This window comes from Mus pahari, chromosome 3 (assembly GCF_900095145.1).
Source record: "Mus pahari chromosome 3, PAHARI_EIJ_v1.1, whole genome shotgun sequence".
Classification (NCBI taxonomy): domain Eukaryota; kingdom Metazoa; phylum Chordata; class Mammalia; order Rodentia; family Muridae; genus Mus; species Mus pahari.
The window spans coordinates 112079406-112095710 of NC_034592.1; the positions used below are offsets into that span (position 1 = coordinate 112079406).

The following is a 16305-nucleotide window of genomic DNA, read 5'->3' on the forward strand; positions in this document are numbered from 1 at the left end:
TGTACCTTTTATTCTAGGCTTAATAGCTACATAGGTAGCAACCTGCGATCCCACAAAATTGTCAAAAGCACCCCTCTGCAAGCAAAGGTGCTTTTCAGCTCCCTGTCCTCCCCAGAGGGCAGAGTCAAACCTGGTTTTACTTTTGGTCCTGTTTTTATTTTTAGTGCAGCAGCCTATCTTTCAGACTGGTTTCAAGTTCACAGTCTGCAAGGCTCAGCTGTTTCCCACATCTGCCCTCCACGCAGGCACACCCTTCCACCCTGACCTACCAAGCATGCTGCACATATAATGTTTGTTATTTTCCATGAACAAGTATGGCTATTGCTTTTCATTCCCGAAAGTTCATTCTTCAGTGACTCTACCCAGTTGGGGTGGGAAGAAGGGCTTCGAGGGCAAGCCCTGCTTATCTGGGGTACAATGGGGCACCCCAGTTTCCCTCCACTAAGGGAGAGCTCTAACACTGGGGCATGTCGTCCTGGTGCCATCTTTCACCTTCTAGGCTTAGAGGTGAGTTTCCCCTGGTCTAGGGGCTCAGGGGACAGGAGATGAAGTCTGTGGGGTGTCTGACATCACTGGTTCCTATACCATAGCTTCACTTCTCTCCTTTGTTGTGTGAGGTACCATTTCCAGAGAACGCTTTCATCAGAGGTTCAGTAAATCTCATTTTTTCCAAGGCTCGTTTATAGAACATACTCTGTGTGCCAAGCACTTGGCTGGGGCTGGGGCTACCGAAAGACCATGGGCCAGATTTCATTCAGGCAGAGAACACTGAAAAGGAATGAGAAGACACACCCAGGTAGTCATAAAGGCTAAGAAGAAAGCAAGTGGGCTGGGGATGGAGATGCCTGGTAGCCAAGACTTATCTGGGAAGTGGTGGCATCTGAATGAAGACCTGAAGAGCAGGGAGAGCCTGTCAGGAGATAAGACAGTAGGCTGGAGATAAGAGAAGACGGAGTCGGTTAAATGGTCATCTCGCCATTCTGACACTCCGCTCCATACTTCGAGGCCCTGCACACACACCCCTCCGAGTCTCTGAGCCCCAGTCTCCTCGGTTCTCACTAGGCCAACAGTGTGTTCTCCTCTTCATCTCCAAGAACACTGGGAGGTTTCATTAGACATGGCATTTAGAAAGTCCAGGGCCACGGTCAGCCTGCAGCAGTCATTCAACACAGAGAGAGGTCTTACGCATGGCAGCCATGCTTCCACGCCTGCAGCTCAGGCCTGCAGCTCCTAATCCCCGCTCTTCTCCTTACAGTTTCCTGCCCAGCTCTGGAGGCCCCTCCTGATGGCAAGAAGTTTGGAAGCAAGTACATAGTGGACCATGAAGTCCATTTTACCTGCAACCCTGGGTTCCAGCTAGTTGGGCCCAGCAGCGTGGTGTGTCTTGCTAACGGTACCTGGACAGAAGAGCGGCCCCGCTGCAGAGGTATGGCTATTCTGCCCCATCCACACCATACCACTTGAGGATGCTGGTCAAAAGGGTCATCCCAGAGACACTGCCTGATTCTTTTTCTTTCCAGCCGTGTGTGTGTGTGTCTGTGTATGCATGCACATGTGTGCACACATGTGTTTCTTGTGTTTGAGTTGAATACACGCCACAGTGGCCAAGTATCACCTTAGATGTCAGTGCTTGCCCTCAGTATATTTGAGACAAGATCTCTTGTTATTTGCCACTGTGTATGCCAGGCTCCCTGATCAGCAAACATCCGGGGATTCTCTCTGCTTCTGATCTCATGATAAGCGAGCTAGGATTACAGACGATGCCTGCTGCCACAGTCTGTGGGAAGGTTCTGCAGATCCACACTTACGTGGCAAACATGTCACCATGGAGACATCTCCCCACCCCCATGGTTCTTCAATCATTCCTCAGCCACAAACCCAGGGAACATGTCAGCTTCTACGTCAGGCCTCACATCATCATGAGCAGCATTTTCTTTCTTTCTTATTTTGTTTTTTTGAGACAGGGTCTCTCTTCAGAGCCCCGGCTGTACCAGAATGATTAAAGGCATGTGCCACCATTGCCTGGCTTGTGCCACCATTGCCTGGCTTGTGCCACCGTTGCCTGGCTTGTGCCACCGTTGCCTGGCTTGTGCCACCGTTGCCTGGCTTGTGCCACCGTTGCCTGGCTTGATTGTTTTTTTGGTTTGGTTTGGTTTGGATTTTTTGTTGTTGTTATTGTTGTTGTTTGTTTTTTGTTTGTTTGTTTTTTGTTTGTTCTTTTTTAGATAGGGTCTTATAAAGCCCAGGCTGGCCTTGAACTCACAGAGATTCTCCTACCTCTGCCTCCCAAATGCTGAGATTCAGGATGTGCAGCTGGGCAGTGGTGGCGCACACCTTTAATCCCAGCACTCAGGAGGCAGAGGCAGGCAGATGTCTGAGTTCGAGGCCAGCCTGGTCTACAGAGTGAGTTCCAGGACAGCCAGGGCTAGACACATAAAACCTGTCTTGAATAAAGATTGGCTGTAAACTGGGTTTATTTACTCCAGCTATAATCCTGGCACTTAAGAGGCTGAGCTGGGTGGGCTGCCTAGATTATCCTAGACTGCAGAGAAAGACCCTGCTTCAAAAACTTACATTTAAAATAATTGAATCTCATCAATAATGTCAGGCCCTGGGTTTGCCTCAGCTAGGACAAGGAACTAGAAGAGTTAACAGCTACCCTGCCCTGGAACTGCAATCTGTGGGGCTCCTGGTAGAATCTGCAGAGAAAAGTCCTCTACTGTCCTTTGGGTCTAGGCTGGGGCTTGGTGTGGATAGCTCCGGGAGAGATCAGCATGGGAATAAAAGGTTTCTCTGTGCTGGGCTTGAGAACGGAACTGTTTGACATAGAGAAAAGTGAGACTTGGCACATATAATTTATTGCCTTTCAAAAGCCTTTAGACCAGTTTTAAAAAAATCATGACTATCAGTCATTTGTGGGCATCCATGGAACGTCCTTTGAGGCAAAATGCCCATGATTTTAGCCAGGGCTAAAGGGAACATAAATCTTACACAAATGCAAGAGCAGTGTGGAGAGGGGACCTGGGGTGGTGAGTTCATTTGAGGTAGGTCTGTTCTATATGGCCCAGGCTGGTCTCAAATCCTCAGTGGGTACTAGGAATCTAACCAATGGCCTCCTGCATGCTACATAGTGGCATACCCTGCCACTATGCTACAACTGATAGCCCTGAGTACTTAGATCTTAAACACTGAGACCTCAGAAAGCATAATACCTCTCGAGAAGACTGACAGGAGGAGCCAAGACATGCAGCAACGTCCAAGGGCCCAGTATCTTTCCTGTCTCCTGGAAGGAATGATGATGGCTCAAGGGTTGATCACAAGTGTGAGCGCTCAGACCTCAGCAGGAAGCATCTAAGCAATAGATCTGAGCCATGCACACACACCCAGGGAAATGCTAGTGCCTGGTCTTCCCCATGACTCTGAAGAACTTCCATCCCATTAAACACCTCATGGATGATAAAAATGCCATTGGAGGTGTGAACTCGAGGATTTTCTTTTCATTGCTTTGGGCATCTTTAGTCTTAACCTCCAGGCTTAGTGCAGACCCCTGGTGGGTTCTTCCTATGTCCACTCAGCACCTTCAGGCCTTATTCACATGGTTGCCTGTGGCCTGATCTGCCTGCCTGTGCTCTGTAGCCCAGACCCCCACACCTACCTGTCTCTTGCCCTGCCATGGTGGTCCACCATGACAGGGCTGATATGGTCTTCCCCTTTTCCCACCTTGTCCCTGGACTGGGTGTCTGTGTATCTGTGGTGGAAGTCAGCACTTTTGACTAGAGACCTGAGTTCAGTCCCTGGAACCTACATGGTAGACAGAGAGAACCAATCCCGAGAAATGCTTTCCTCTGACCTTCACAAGCATACTATGGCATGTGTGCGTGTGTGTACACGTGCATGCTTACACACACATGTGCAATAGATAAATAAATGAATGTTTGTTTTCTGAGATGCTGACGAGAAGGCCTAGCAGTTAAGAGCTCTCGCTTACTGCTCTTGCAGAACACCTGGGTTTGGTTCTCAGATCCCCCCAGTTACTGAGTTCGGATCCCCAGAACCACATAAAAGTCATGTGCAGAGGTATATCCAGTAACCTCAGCACGGGAGAAGGAAGGGACAGGTTCCAGGAGATCCAACACCCTTTTCTAGCCTCCATGGGCACTACACACACATGTTACACAGACACACATACACATAAGTGAATATATTCAAACTTCTTCCAAAATATTAGATGATTTAAAAAAAAGACACACAGAATGAAGGGAAATAGACACATGAGCCACAAGGTAGTGTGGAGCTTTTTTTCCTCTGGTCAACTCTGTCATATGTATGTATGTATGTATATATGTATGTATGTATGTTTTTCATGGTGGATAAGTGAATTCAAATTTCTTGATATTGAAGTAGCTAGAATCATTAAATAAATTAATTAATAGACAAAGTAGTTGATAGTGAAGGTGTAAGAGCCCAAGTGAAGCTCCACGTCTAGCTGTGTAGACATTCACTGAGGTGATCAGAGCTGGAGTGGGGCTGGTGTCTGAGTGGCTGCCTTAAGCTAGCTGTGCCATGCTTTATTTGTGAGTTGGTTAGAATAAAGTGATTGTATTTTTAAAAAATGTACAAAATGGGATCTTGGATATTTTCCATCTCATTAAGTGTAAATCGGGCCTGGACGCTAACCCCTTGCAGATGGAACAGAATATTTTTATGTTACAACCCACTGGACCGACTTGCTGCTAGACTCAGCCTCTCCCAGGTTGGCATGCCGTGCCTGCACTGGCACCCATGGATGCTGTCCTCAGCCAGAGCCCCACAGCAATGCCAGGGAGCTGCTATTGTATCTTCTCAGGGGACAGTGACAGTCTTGATGATAAGAATGAGACTCAGTGTTGCTGAGCTTCAGTCTCTCCCGGTAAGATGGTATGACCAGTTGTCAACCTGTGTGAACCCGTGCGTCTAGGGAGATGACTTCGTAGGTAAAGTGTTTGCTATGCAACCATAGGCCTTGAGCTCAGAGCCCCACCTAAAAGCTGGATGTGATGGTGTGTGCCTGTAACCCAAGACTGGGAAGTAAGGGACAGGCGGGCACAGATAGTCTAGCTAAATGATAAATTCTGAGTTTTCAAAACCTAAGATGAAGGGACTGGAAAGATTGCTCAGTGGTTAAGATCACTCGCTGCTCTTCTAGAAGACCTGGCTTGATACCCCACACCCACATGGTGGCTCACAGCTGTCTATAACTCCAGATCCAGGGGACCCAATGCTCTATTCTGGATTCCATGGGCACCATACACACACATGACATACAGACAAAACCTGCAGACAAAGCACCATTCACATAAAGTCAACTAATCATGGATGCAATAGAGAATACATTCAATGTTGACCTTTGGTCTCCATTCTGGTACACAACACCCCCCCCCAAAAAAACATACACACATTAACATATATACATGTATAATACACACATACTGGAGCACACACAAACACACACGCATGCACCACACACACATACATGCACACAAACAACAGAGGACTACCTGCACTCTCTCCCTGGGAGATAAGTTCCTCCTCTGGCTGGCACCAGAGGAGCCTTTTCCTTTTCCCCTAGGATGAAATTCCTGGGAAATTCCAGTTATTGATGTCCACTGTCTCAGTACTAGGAGAGCCAAGGGGTGTGGGTGGCGATTACAGATGTCTTCAGAACATCTCTCCTGCCAAGACAGTTCCATTAGGCCAGAGCTCGGCAATCTCATGACCAGCATTAGAACCGCCCCAGCATCTGCTGAGTGTGCCCAGTTTAATGTCCACATCAGCAGTTCTGTAGCTGTGTGTTGTGACCACGGGGGACAATAATCTTAATTACAGCTGTTTACTTCAAGACACAAAATGTCAGTGCCAATGAAACTCTTGGCCACATTGTAATAGCTGGCCAGTACCCACTGTGCAGCCAAATAACTGGAAAGAGGGTGACGAACCCTACTTGGCACAGAAGGAAATTATATATAACAACACTGTTAAAGATGCAGTGGGCAGAGGCACTCCATTAGGCTGTGGGAAGCAGCCACTTGGCTTCCTGAGTTTCCTTTTTCTCTCTGTGAAGGGTAGGAGTTTTTTGTTTTTTTGTTTTTTTGTTTTTTTGCTTTTTTGCTTTTTGTTGTTGTTCCTTCTGAGACAGAGCCTCACGTAACCTAGGCTGGCCTTGAACTCAGTAAGTAGCCAAGGATGACTCTGAACTTCTGATTCTCTGGCCTCTACAATTACGCTTAGTTTCTGTGGTGCTACAGAAGAAATCCTAAGCTGTTACATGCCAGGCAAGCACTCTGTCAACTGAGCTGGCTTCAGCCCACGGACATGCATTTTAGGGTGTGTGGCTTTCTGAGCTTGGAGAAGCCATAGCCCTCCCTTTTGATCCGTTGGTCCCAGGGGCCACCAAAGGAAGTGTTTGAGCAGTAAAACCCCTTGCAGTTTACCACCATCTTGAGGCACTTCCCCATGGGGGCCATTCAGTTGCTTCACTAGGGTGATCTTTCTCCTGTTTTCAAAGTCAGAAAAATGTCAATCATTTTAAACTTTTTTTTTCATTAAGAGAAAAATACAGGTCTGGTGTGGTGGTACACAGCATTAATCCTAGTAGTCAGGAGGCAGAGACAGGCAGATCGTTATGAGGGTAGCCTGGTCTACATAGTTAGTTCCAGGACAGCCAGAAGTACATAACAGAGAGACCTTGTCTCAGAGAAGAAGAAGAAGAAGAAGAAGAAGAAGAAGAAGAAGAAGAAGAAGAAGAAGAAGAAGAAGAAGAAGAAGAAGAAGAAGAAGAAGAAGAAGAAGANAGCAGCAGCAGCAGCAGCAGCAGCAGCAAGGCTCCTCCTCAGTGTGGGAAAGATGGCTCAGAGGTTGCCTGTCTGGCTGCTCTGGGTTCAGTTTCCAGCACCTATAGGGAGGCTCACAACCATCTGTAATTCCAGCTTCAGGAGATCCAGACCCTGCACACATGTGGTGTCCACACATACATGCAGACAAAAATTCATACACATAAAATAAAAATAAACTTTAAAAGAATTCAACAGGAGCTGGAGAAATGGCTCAGTGGTTTAGAGCATTGGCTGCTCTTCCAGAGGTGCTGAGTTCATATCCCAGTAACCACATGGTGGCTCACAACCATCTGTAATGGGATCTGATGCCCTCTTCTGGAGTGTCTGAAGACAGCTACAGTGTACTTATATATAATAAATAAATAAATCTTTGAAAAAAGTTTAAATTAATAAAAAAAGAATTCAACATATAAAAATATAGAAGAAAGATAACCCAAAACTCCTGTAATTTTCACAAAGTAAATTCCTTATTGTCATAAAATATCTAATTAAAATAAAATTTTCCCTATTCGCTTACATATTTTTAGCACTGTTTGGCTTGGAGACCAGATCATCACCAGGACATCATCTGGTTGTCCTGTCTCTTATATCTTGGAGAATGTCCCTTGTGTCCTCCTACTGAGGTTCAAGAAAAACTCAGGGCCAGTTCTCTGAGCTCACACATTTTTGAAACGTTCTGTTAGAGGGCAGCTTGACTGGGTATAAAATGCCCATCTCCCCTTTAACTCCCTTAGCTCCCTTAGAGGCTACACATCTGTTTACAGATGTGGACTACCACACCCAGCCCAGCTCCCGATGCTCACTAGGCCAGCATGCTACCAACTAAGCCACACCCCCAGGCAAGACCTTCAACAGGAAACCTTAGTTTCAGGGAGAATCTGCCCAAGAGTCACTAAAAGTTTCCTGCCAAAGCCGTCACACTGGACCCAAGTTGAACACAAAGAAAACAAGTGTAAAGAAGATATGGTTGTCACTTAAAAAGGCCCTTGACAGGGTTAAAGATTTGGCTCAGCAGTTCAGAGCACCTGTTTGATTCCCAGCACCCACGTGGCAGCTCACAGGTAACACCAGTACCCGGGGATCTCTCTCCCTCTTCTGGTGAACTGCATTCATGGGGTGCACTTACAGGCAAAGCACTCAAACACACAGGATCATAAAATAAATCTCAAAACAAGCTTAGTGTCATCAAGACAGAGCTGGGGAGGTAGAAGGTTCTGGCTTTTAGTCACATTGGAAAAATGACAGGAGAGGAAATTTTAGAGGCATGAAGCTGCTGAAGGGACACTGGGAAACTCACGTCAGCTATGAGAGAAAAAAAGGGGGGGAAGGGGGACTCTTGTCAAATCCCATGCAAGTTGGCATACAAAAACAAAAATTAAAGAGAGAAGCTGACCGTGGTGGCACACGCTTTTGATCCCAGCACTGGGGAGGCAGAGACAGGTGGAGCTCTGTGAATTCAAGGCCAGTCTGGTGTACAAAGAGAAACCAAGACAACCCGGGCTCTGTTACACAAAGAAACCTAGTCTCAAAAAAAAAATAAAAAATAAAAAAATAAAAAAATAAAAAATAAATAAAAACCAAAACAAAACAAACAAAACTGGAAAAAAATGAGAGAGAGAGAGAGAGAGAGAGAGAGAGAGAGAGAGAGAGAGAGAGAGAGAGCAAAGTTTCCATGGGCAACAAAGAATTGCCAGAAAGACATACTCACAAAACAGAAAACAAACAAGCAAACATCATCAACAACAACAAAACAACAAAAAAAGGAAGCCAATATTTCAGAGCAAGCCAGTAGAACTTTTTAAAATATAAAGAATGCAAATCAATGTCTAGGCTAGGGAGATGGTTCAGCAGGGAAGGACTCTTGCCATCAAGCCTGATCATCAGTCCCTAGAACTCACATGGTAGAGGGAAAGAATGAACTCCTGAAAGTTATTCTCTAACCCCTCCACTTATGACATTTGTGTGTCCTCCCCCAAAAATATTAAAATAAAGAAATGTAAAAGAAAAATATTTAAAACAGCAACAGATATAAAAGTGAGAAAACTTTAGAAATAAAATCACTGGAATAACAAAGTAGAACAAAAAAGAAAAAGGGGAGAAGTGAATGTAGCTCGGGTGGTACGTGCTTGCCTGGTGTGCATGAGGCCCCGAGTTCAGTGTCCAGCATCACATAGATCACATAGGCCAGACATGATGGTGTTTGCCTATAACCCTAGAACTCAAGAGACAGAGACAGGCGGTCAGAGATAAAGGTCATCCTCTGCTACACATCAAGATCAAGGCCAGCCTGGGCTACTTGAGACCTATACGTGTGTGTGTGTGTGTGTGTGTGTGTGTGTGTGTGTATACTTGCATACATATATGCATGCATACATCATTTTTTACAAGAAAAAAAGAGTGTCCGTCTAATTATTCACTTCCATATAGCAGTAAGTACTCATGCAATGGGAGATGGAAACATGGCAGTGCCCAGGCCTTGGTTTGCCAGCCCTTCTCATCATCCCTGCCATTGTCCTCTTCAAGTCAAAACTGAGTCACAGCCTGGGACACACGTGCATGTGATGATAACTATCCTTCAGTTAGGATATAGCACTTGCCAGCCTGGGTGCCAGGCCCTTGAATACCTCTGCTCATCAAGATAAGGAGTCCAGAATGCCCGTCTGGAGCCTTTGGAGAAATGGATATGCCGGGCACCTTTCACATCTCTAGCAAGTCGATGTCACACTAGCCCCTCCCGAAGGGTCCAGGTGTAAGATCGCTCGGCATCTTCCACTGGAGTCTCCCAAGGACCGATAATGGCTGTAGGCATGCTGAGACCAATCTGAGGGATCTAAATGCCCACACTTCTGGCTTCTTTCCCATGCCTTCAGGGCTTACTGATCTGCCCACTCTCAGAGGGGCCAGTAGGCAAAGATAGGGTTGGACCTTGAAAGACCTTGGACCACTGACCTCAGGGAGCCATTTGTGTGTGATGCCATCTCAGACGCATTCCTGGAAATTGATCACCCGAAAACAGGCTGGCCGTGGAAGCAAGTCACCAGACTGAGGTCATAGAGAAAGGGAAACGGCGCCTTCCTTGGCATACAGTGTTTGGACAGCCTGAATCCTTCTAGATGAAATAGAAACATTGAAATAGTTGCAAGCAGTTTTAAGGGAAGCGAGGGTCCCTTCCCCCTGACCCAGAATGAGGCTACGGTTCTCACCAGAAGCAAAGCACCCGCTTCACCCCCTTAGTAGGCACAGGAAAGGGGTGGGGGTGGGTGTTCTCAGGAGTCCCTCCCAGGCACTGCAGTTAAACCGGAAGCAAGACATCTTATAAATACTTGTTGTAGGAAAGGGACAAATACAGAAAGCATAAATGAGGAACAAACAGACAAATAAAACATCTATGAGCCAAACAGAGAAAAGCCAAAACTCAAGTCAGTGGTTTCCTTATGGGGCAGTACTGAGGATTTGAACCCAGGGCTTTGAGTGCTCAGCTGCCGAGCTGAGAAAAATCTACTGAGCTTTATAATATTCTCCCCCCACACAAACACACATCTTCTCTCCTCTCCACAGAAAGCTGGGTGTGCACCTGGGAACTAGTCCCTCTAACAGCACCATGGAACTGCCAGTAGATCCCCTATTGACGGAGCCCAGGGGAGCTGAGTATAAACTTGGAGAATTAATTTTCCCCATCTCTGAATGTTCCAGTGGGCCATCCTTTCTCTCCTTTTTAATTTCTTGGAATTTACCGCCTGTTTAAAAGATGATCCAAGGCCAGGGACCTGGCTCAGTTGGTAAAATAAGCCTAGCATGCCTGAGGCTCTGGGTTCCATGTCTAGCATGGAAGAAGAGCGGGCACAGTGATACACACCTGTTGATCCTAGCCCTCAGGAGGTAGAAGCAGGAAGGTCCTAAGTCCAGTGTCATCTTTGTCTGTACAGAGAGGGAGTTCAAGGCCAGCCTGGGGTCCACCTTGGAAGAGTTGAAGAGTAGGAAGGCCGCATCCACAGGCAGATGCCAACACCTGGCCACAGCTGGGCATGTCACAGCCTCATAAATTATAGCATCATCTTTCTTCACGGAGCATGGCAGTCTTCTGGTACTTTCTGTACACAGAGACTTCTTGGCATCCTTTCCTAGATATCAGCGAATGCTCCAGCCAGCCTTGTCACAATGGAGGGACGTGTGTGGAAGGCGTCAACCACTACAGATGCATCTGTCCTCCAGGAAAAACTGGGAACCGCTGCCAGCATCAGACCCAGGCTGGTATGTAGCCACTGTGGGACTTGTTGGGGATGCTCCTTTGGGGCTGGTGAGGATACTGGTCATAGTCACCAAAGGCTGATGTGGCGGGAACTCTGTGCCTCTCATAGACTCGCGCTTTTCCTCTCTGGTTCCCGCCCACAGGCTGGTCCCTCTAGGACCCTAAAGCTCTTTTTTAATAACCAGAGTTTTGATCCTTTTGGAGAGGCAGATTCCAGCTTAACATTCTGCAGATTAGGGGGATGGCCAGGGAAGATGTACTGGGGTACCTTTGGTTAGTGCTTCATCTGCCAGGAGAATCACTCTTCCTTCCAACGTTCCCATCGCACCCTGCAAAGTCAGCAGTATGAGGTGTTTTAAGATATGAATGAGCAGACATTTGATTAGTGAGTGCCAGCACATGGCAAGAAAACCCCGTGATAAGGAATAGTGCTTCACACTGTTCTTCGGCCAAGAAATTCAACCCCAGTGATACCTGGCTATCTTTATTTCTGGGTAGACTCTTTGTGGGGGAAGGGCATTGGTGGATAATGTAAGATCCAGGGAGTAAGAGCTAACACGCTCTTGGGGCTGGAGACATAGCTCACTTTGTAGGTGCTTGCCTCCCACATAGGAAGCCATGCATTTGGTTTCTAGCATTACATAATGTTGGGCATAATGATGTGCATCTGTGATCCCAGCACCTGGGAAGGAGAATCAGATATTTAAGGGCATCCTTGGCTTCATAGCAGAGTCTGAGCCCAGCCAGGAACACAAGAGACCCTGCCTCAAATAAAATAAGACAAAACCTTTTCCTTACAGCCCCAGGTCAGGCCTAAATAGTGCATCTGCAATCTTGTTGCTCACTGTGTCTTGACAGAGTGGGACTGGCCTGCCAAATCCTTTCTCACAAGGAAGCAGCCCCCAAAGGCTCCTGACAGCTCTGCTGTCTGGAGTTAACTTCTGTTGAAACGGTATGGAGGCAGAGCTTTCCTGGAAGCCCCCTGCCTCTGTTTACAAAGAAGAGCAGGAAAAAAAGATCCCTTTGCACCTCAATGGTGCCCTACTGGTGGCCACTCAATGCCCCTTGTTGGGGATCTTCTGCTATGGGACCTTTGGGTCATTGCTCCTTGGGTCCTGGGATCATTTTATGAAGTGTCCTCAAGATTGGAGTCTTCTTTAGGAATGGAAAGTAAGGGGTAAACAGGTGAGCACTAAGAAATGACCCAGCAGGCTTACCTAGAACCTTTTATTCCCATTAGTTAGATAATGCCTCTCCCCCAGTATCCTGTAAGCCTCTTCCAATATTTTTTCTTTTTTTTCTTTTTCGGTTTTTCGAGACAGGGTTTCCCTGTATAGCTCTGGCTGTCCTGGAACTCATTTTGTAGACCAGGCTGGCCTCGAACTCAGAAATCCGCCTGCCTCTGCCTCATTTTTTTTTAAAGATTTATTTATTTATTTATTTATTTATTATATGTAAGTACACTGTAGCTGTGTTCAGACAGTCCAGAAGAGGGCGTCAGATCTTGTTACAGATGTTTATGAGCCACCATGTGGTTGCTGGGATTTGAACTCTGGACCTTCAGAAGAGCAGTCGGGTGCTCTTACCCACTGAGCCATCTCACCAGCCCCCCATTTTTTCTAATTTTTAGTGTGTGTGTGTGTGTGTGTGTGTATGTATTTGTGCACTTGACTGCAGTACCCATGGAAGCCACAAGGGGGCTTCTGATTTCCCCTGGAAGTGGAGTTACAGGCATTTATGAGCATCTGGATGTTAGTGCTAAGAATCAAACTCAAGTCTTCTTAACCACTGAGCCACCTCTCTCTCTAGTCCCCACTACTATTATTTTAAGACTGAGACTGGCTTTGCTGCCTCAGGCTGGCCTTGAATAGGATTCAGCCTTGGCCTTGAGAATCACTACAAGAGCACTTTCTTTTTTTTTGGGGGGGGGGGTTCAAGACAGGGTTTCTCTGTGTAGCCCTGGCTGTCCTGGAACTCACTCTGTAGACCAGGCTGGCCTCGAACTCAGAAATCTACCTGCCTCTGCCTCCCGGGTGCTGGGATTAAAGGTGTGCGCCACCGTGCCCGGCACACTTTCTGTTCTTGCAGAGGTAGTCAAGGGTTCCCAGCACCCACATGGTGGCTCAAGGTCACCTTTAACTCTCCAGTTCCAGGTAGACAAAGAAATCCTCTTTTGGCCTCCAAGGGCATCAGGCACCACATAAAAAAAGCTTTTAAAAATCCACCAGGCTGTGGTGGTGTACCCCTTTAAACCCAGGACTCCAAAGGCAGAGGCAAGTTCCAGGCCAGCCTGGTCTACAGAGTGAGTTCCAGGACAGCCCAAGGCTACATAGAGAAACCCTGTCTCATAAAAACAAAAGCAAAAACAAACAAACAAACAACAACAACAAAAACCTTTAACCCCAGCACTCAGAAAGCAAAGGAAGTTAGAGGCCAGTCTGGTCGTCTGGTCTACACAGTGAGTTCCAGGATAGCCAGGATCATGATTTTGTTTGTTTGCTTTTAATCTGCTTACCTTAATTTTTACTGTGGTTAGGAAGCTAATTTCTGGTTTTGCAAAGATGCAAAAACTGTAATAATATAACAACTACCTTGAAGACATTGAAGCTTGTACACACACACACACACACACACACACACACACACACACACACACACACACATGCGCGCGCCCGCCCCAATAGAAAAAGTGGAGGCTCAGAGTTTTAAATGCTCACTGCATTGTGGGCATTGTACAAGATTCTCAAAATGAACCTCAAACGACACTAGAGTGTGCCTGGTTGTTCCGCATTTACATTCCAATCTCACGGGTCCGGTCCGGGTCGCAGTCGCTCGGTTTAAGTTAGTCACTACACTTTCCTTCCCTGCTGTAGAGTATGCCCTGGGAGATAGGGTTTCACCGGTCCCGGGGCGCACGGCAGGTGCGGGGTGTCGGGCGCTGAGCCTGTCTTCTTCCCGCAGCGGCCCCCGACGGCGGCTTGGCCGGTGACCCCGCCTTCAGCCGCGCACCCCGCTGCGCGCAGGTGGAGAGGGAACAGCACTGCAGCTGCGAGGCAGGATTCCACCTGAGCGGCACCACGGGCGGCCACAGCGTCTGCCAGGGTAAGCTCGGGCTACCGGGGGAGCTGGACCACACGCGTGGGAGGAGACCCCAGTCCTGGGGCGGAGGGCGGGGTTGGGACAAAAGGGTCTTTCTGGGCGTGGTCTCAGTGAGACCCGTGATTTGCCTTTTAGGTAAGGGTTACCCTGATGATCGAAATGAACAGGTAGACTTGAGAGGTGTTCTGGAGAAAAAAGTATCTGTTCGCCCATCTTATCTTCCTACGGTTGGACTCTTGTAAGGTGCATTAGGGCCTTTTCTCAGACGTTAGAGACAACAGCTGGAGTGTTGGGGGTATGCACCCAGTCTCTAGCATGCACAGTAGTCCAATCCCATCACCGTTTAAACCTGGAGTGAAACGGATGTAATCCCAACACTTGGGAGATGAAGACATCAGGATCAGGAATTCAAGGTCATCGTCTGCTAATTATGGGGTAGGGAAAGAAGGAAGCAGCCAGGAAGACAGGCTTGTCCTCTGACATAGCTTGGAGTTACTATGCCCAAGAGGAGCCTTTTGCCCTGTCATGTGCACACGCGCACGAACACACACACACACCACCATACCTCTGGCAAAAACCCTATGAGCTGGTGGCAAGAGAGGGGCTCAGACCATCTATGGCAGCCAGGGCCATGGATGTGGGCACAGCTTGAAACTCATCCCCTGGTCTCCTCTCAGTTTAGCTGACTACAGAGCAGTTCCATCCTGAGATCTGACCTGTTGGTGCTAAGAAGCTCATTTCACAACATCAGAAATAAAAACATCCCCCACCCCCTTTTAAAGAGACATCTCAATACCCAGGCCAGGCTGGCCTCAGACGGAGATCCCTGCTTTGGCCTCTTAAGTGCTGAGATCACAGGTCTGCAGTGCCCCACAGGCTGCGGAGGACTCCCACTGTTTCTCCATTGCTGAAGATGAGGAGAACTAAGATGGGTGTCTGAATCTGGTTCTAGTCTCTGAGCTGGGTACCGGACTCGCTAACCTTTGTAGAATTTCCCCATTTACAGTGAGAAGCCACTCTGGGTTTTTCCATATCAGCTCCTCCTTTTAGCCCTCTTGGTCCTAGACTGGGGAGAGGGGTCCTCTGCTCATTGCTGTGTCCAGCCACTTAGTCACAGCTGCCAACGAGTCTGGTTCACGGAGGCTGTGTAGCCTCCTGGAATCATGGGCGCTTTTGTCCCCAGATGTGAATGAGTGTGAGATCTATGGGCAGGAAGGACGCCCCCGGCTCTGCATGCATGCCTGTGTGAACACCCCTGGCTCCTACCGATGTACCTGCCCGAGTGGATACCGGATCCTGGCTGATGGGAAGAGCTGTGAGGGTGAGTGAGACTAGATAGAGGCAGGTGACCGTGAGGTTAGAGGTCACCCTCCACACCTGGTCGCCTGTTGCTGCTGCGACCCCTGTTCTCATCCCCGATCCCCATTTAAGAGTGATTAGGTTAAGAGAATCAAAGATCCGGGGACTCATTTGATCCTAAAAAGGAAGTTAACAAACAGATCTTACAAAGGTCAGGCTACATATTCTACACAAATAGGTTGGTTGATCACCCAGTGCCTTCTGACCTCATGTGAGTGACATTTCTGGGTAAGATCACTTCCTATCATTCAGCAATGCCTTCAGCCAGACCTGAGCCTACAGACCAAGGAGCTAGCCAAACTCCATTTTATTAGAATCTGAAGGGACCTAGGAGGCTTCATGACCCTCTGTGTCCTCTCACAGGAAAGTTACCTTACAGGGGCTGTACCTCAGCATGGCCAGGCTCTGCAGCCATGACCATGTGTGGTGGCTGTTTGAGGACACCAGAGAAGCAGAGCCACCAGGATCAGGGCTCATAAGGGCCTGACTAGTTGTGACTTGAAGGGTTCATCTACCCGCAGAACTGCACCCAGGCTAAAAAGAGAGACCACGGCTGCTCAGGCCTCCATTTGCCAACCTCTAGTAAACGCCAGAGTCCTGCAAAGAAGAGGGCCCGGGAGCCAAAAGGCCTGGGAGCCTGGGCAGATAGTCCAGGCCAGTCAGTCTCCCAGGAGTGGACTGGAGGGTGGGTTGTAGGTTAAAAAAAAAAAAAAAAAAAAAAAAAAA

General features: G+C 47.7%; 1 protein-coding gene across 1 annotated transcript in view; it reads left to right on the top strand.

Annotated features, from left to right (window-relative positions):
- The window catches only part of Fbln7 (fibulin 7), a 33249-nt gene that overhangs the window by 14511 nt on the left and 2433 nt on the right, over window positions 1-16305 (top strand). Inside the window, exons 3-6 of the mRNA XM_021194568.1 lie at window positions 1256-1426; window positions 10998-11123; window positions 14083-14223; window positions 15404-15541. Coding sequence (XP_021050227.1) covers window positions 1256-1426; window positions 10998-11123; window positions 14083-14223; window positions 15404-15541 — 576 coding nt within the window. The remainder of the gene's footprint in view (window positions 1-1255; window positions 1427-10997; window positions 11124-14082; window positions 14224-15403; window positions 15542-16305) is intronic.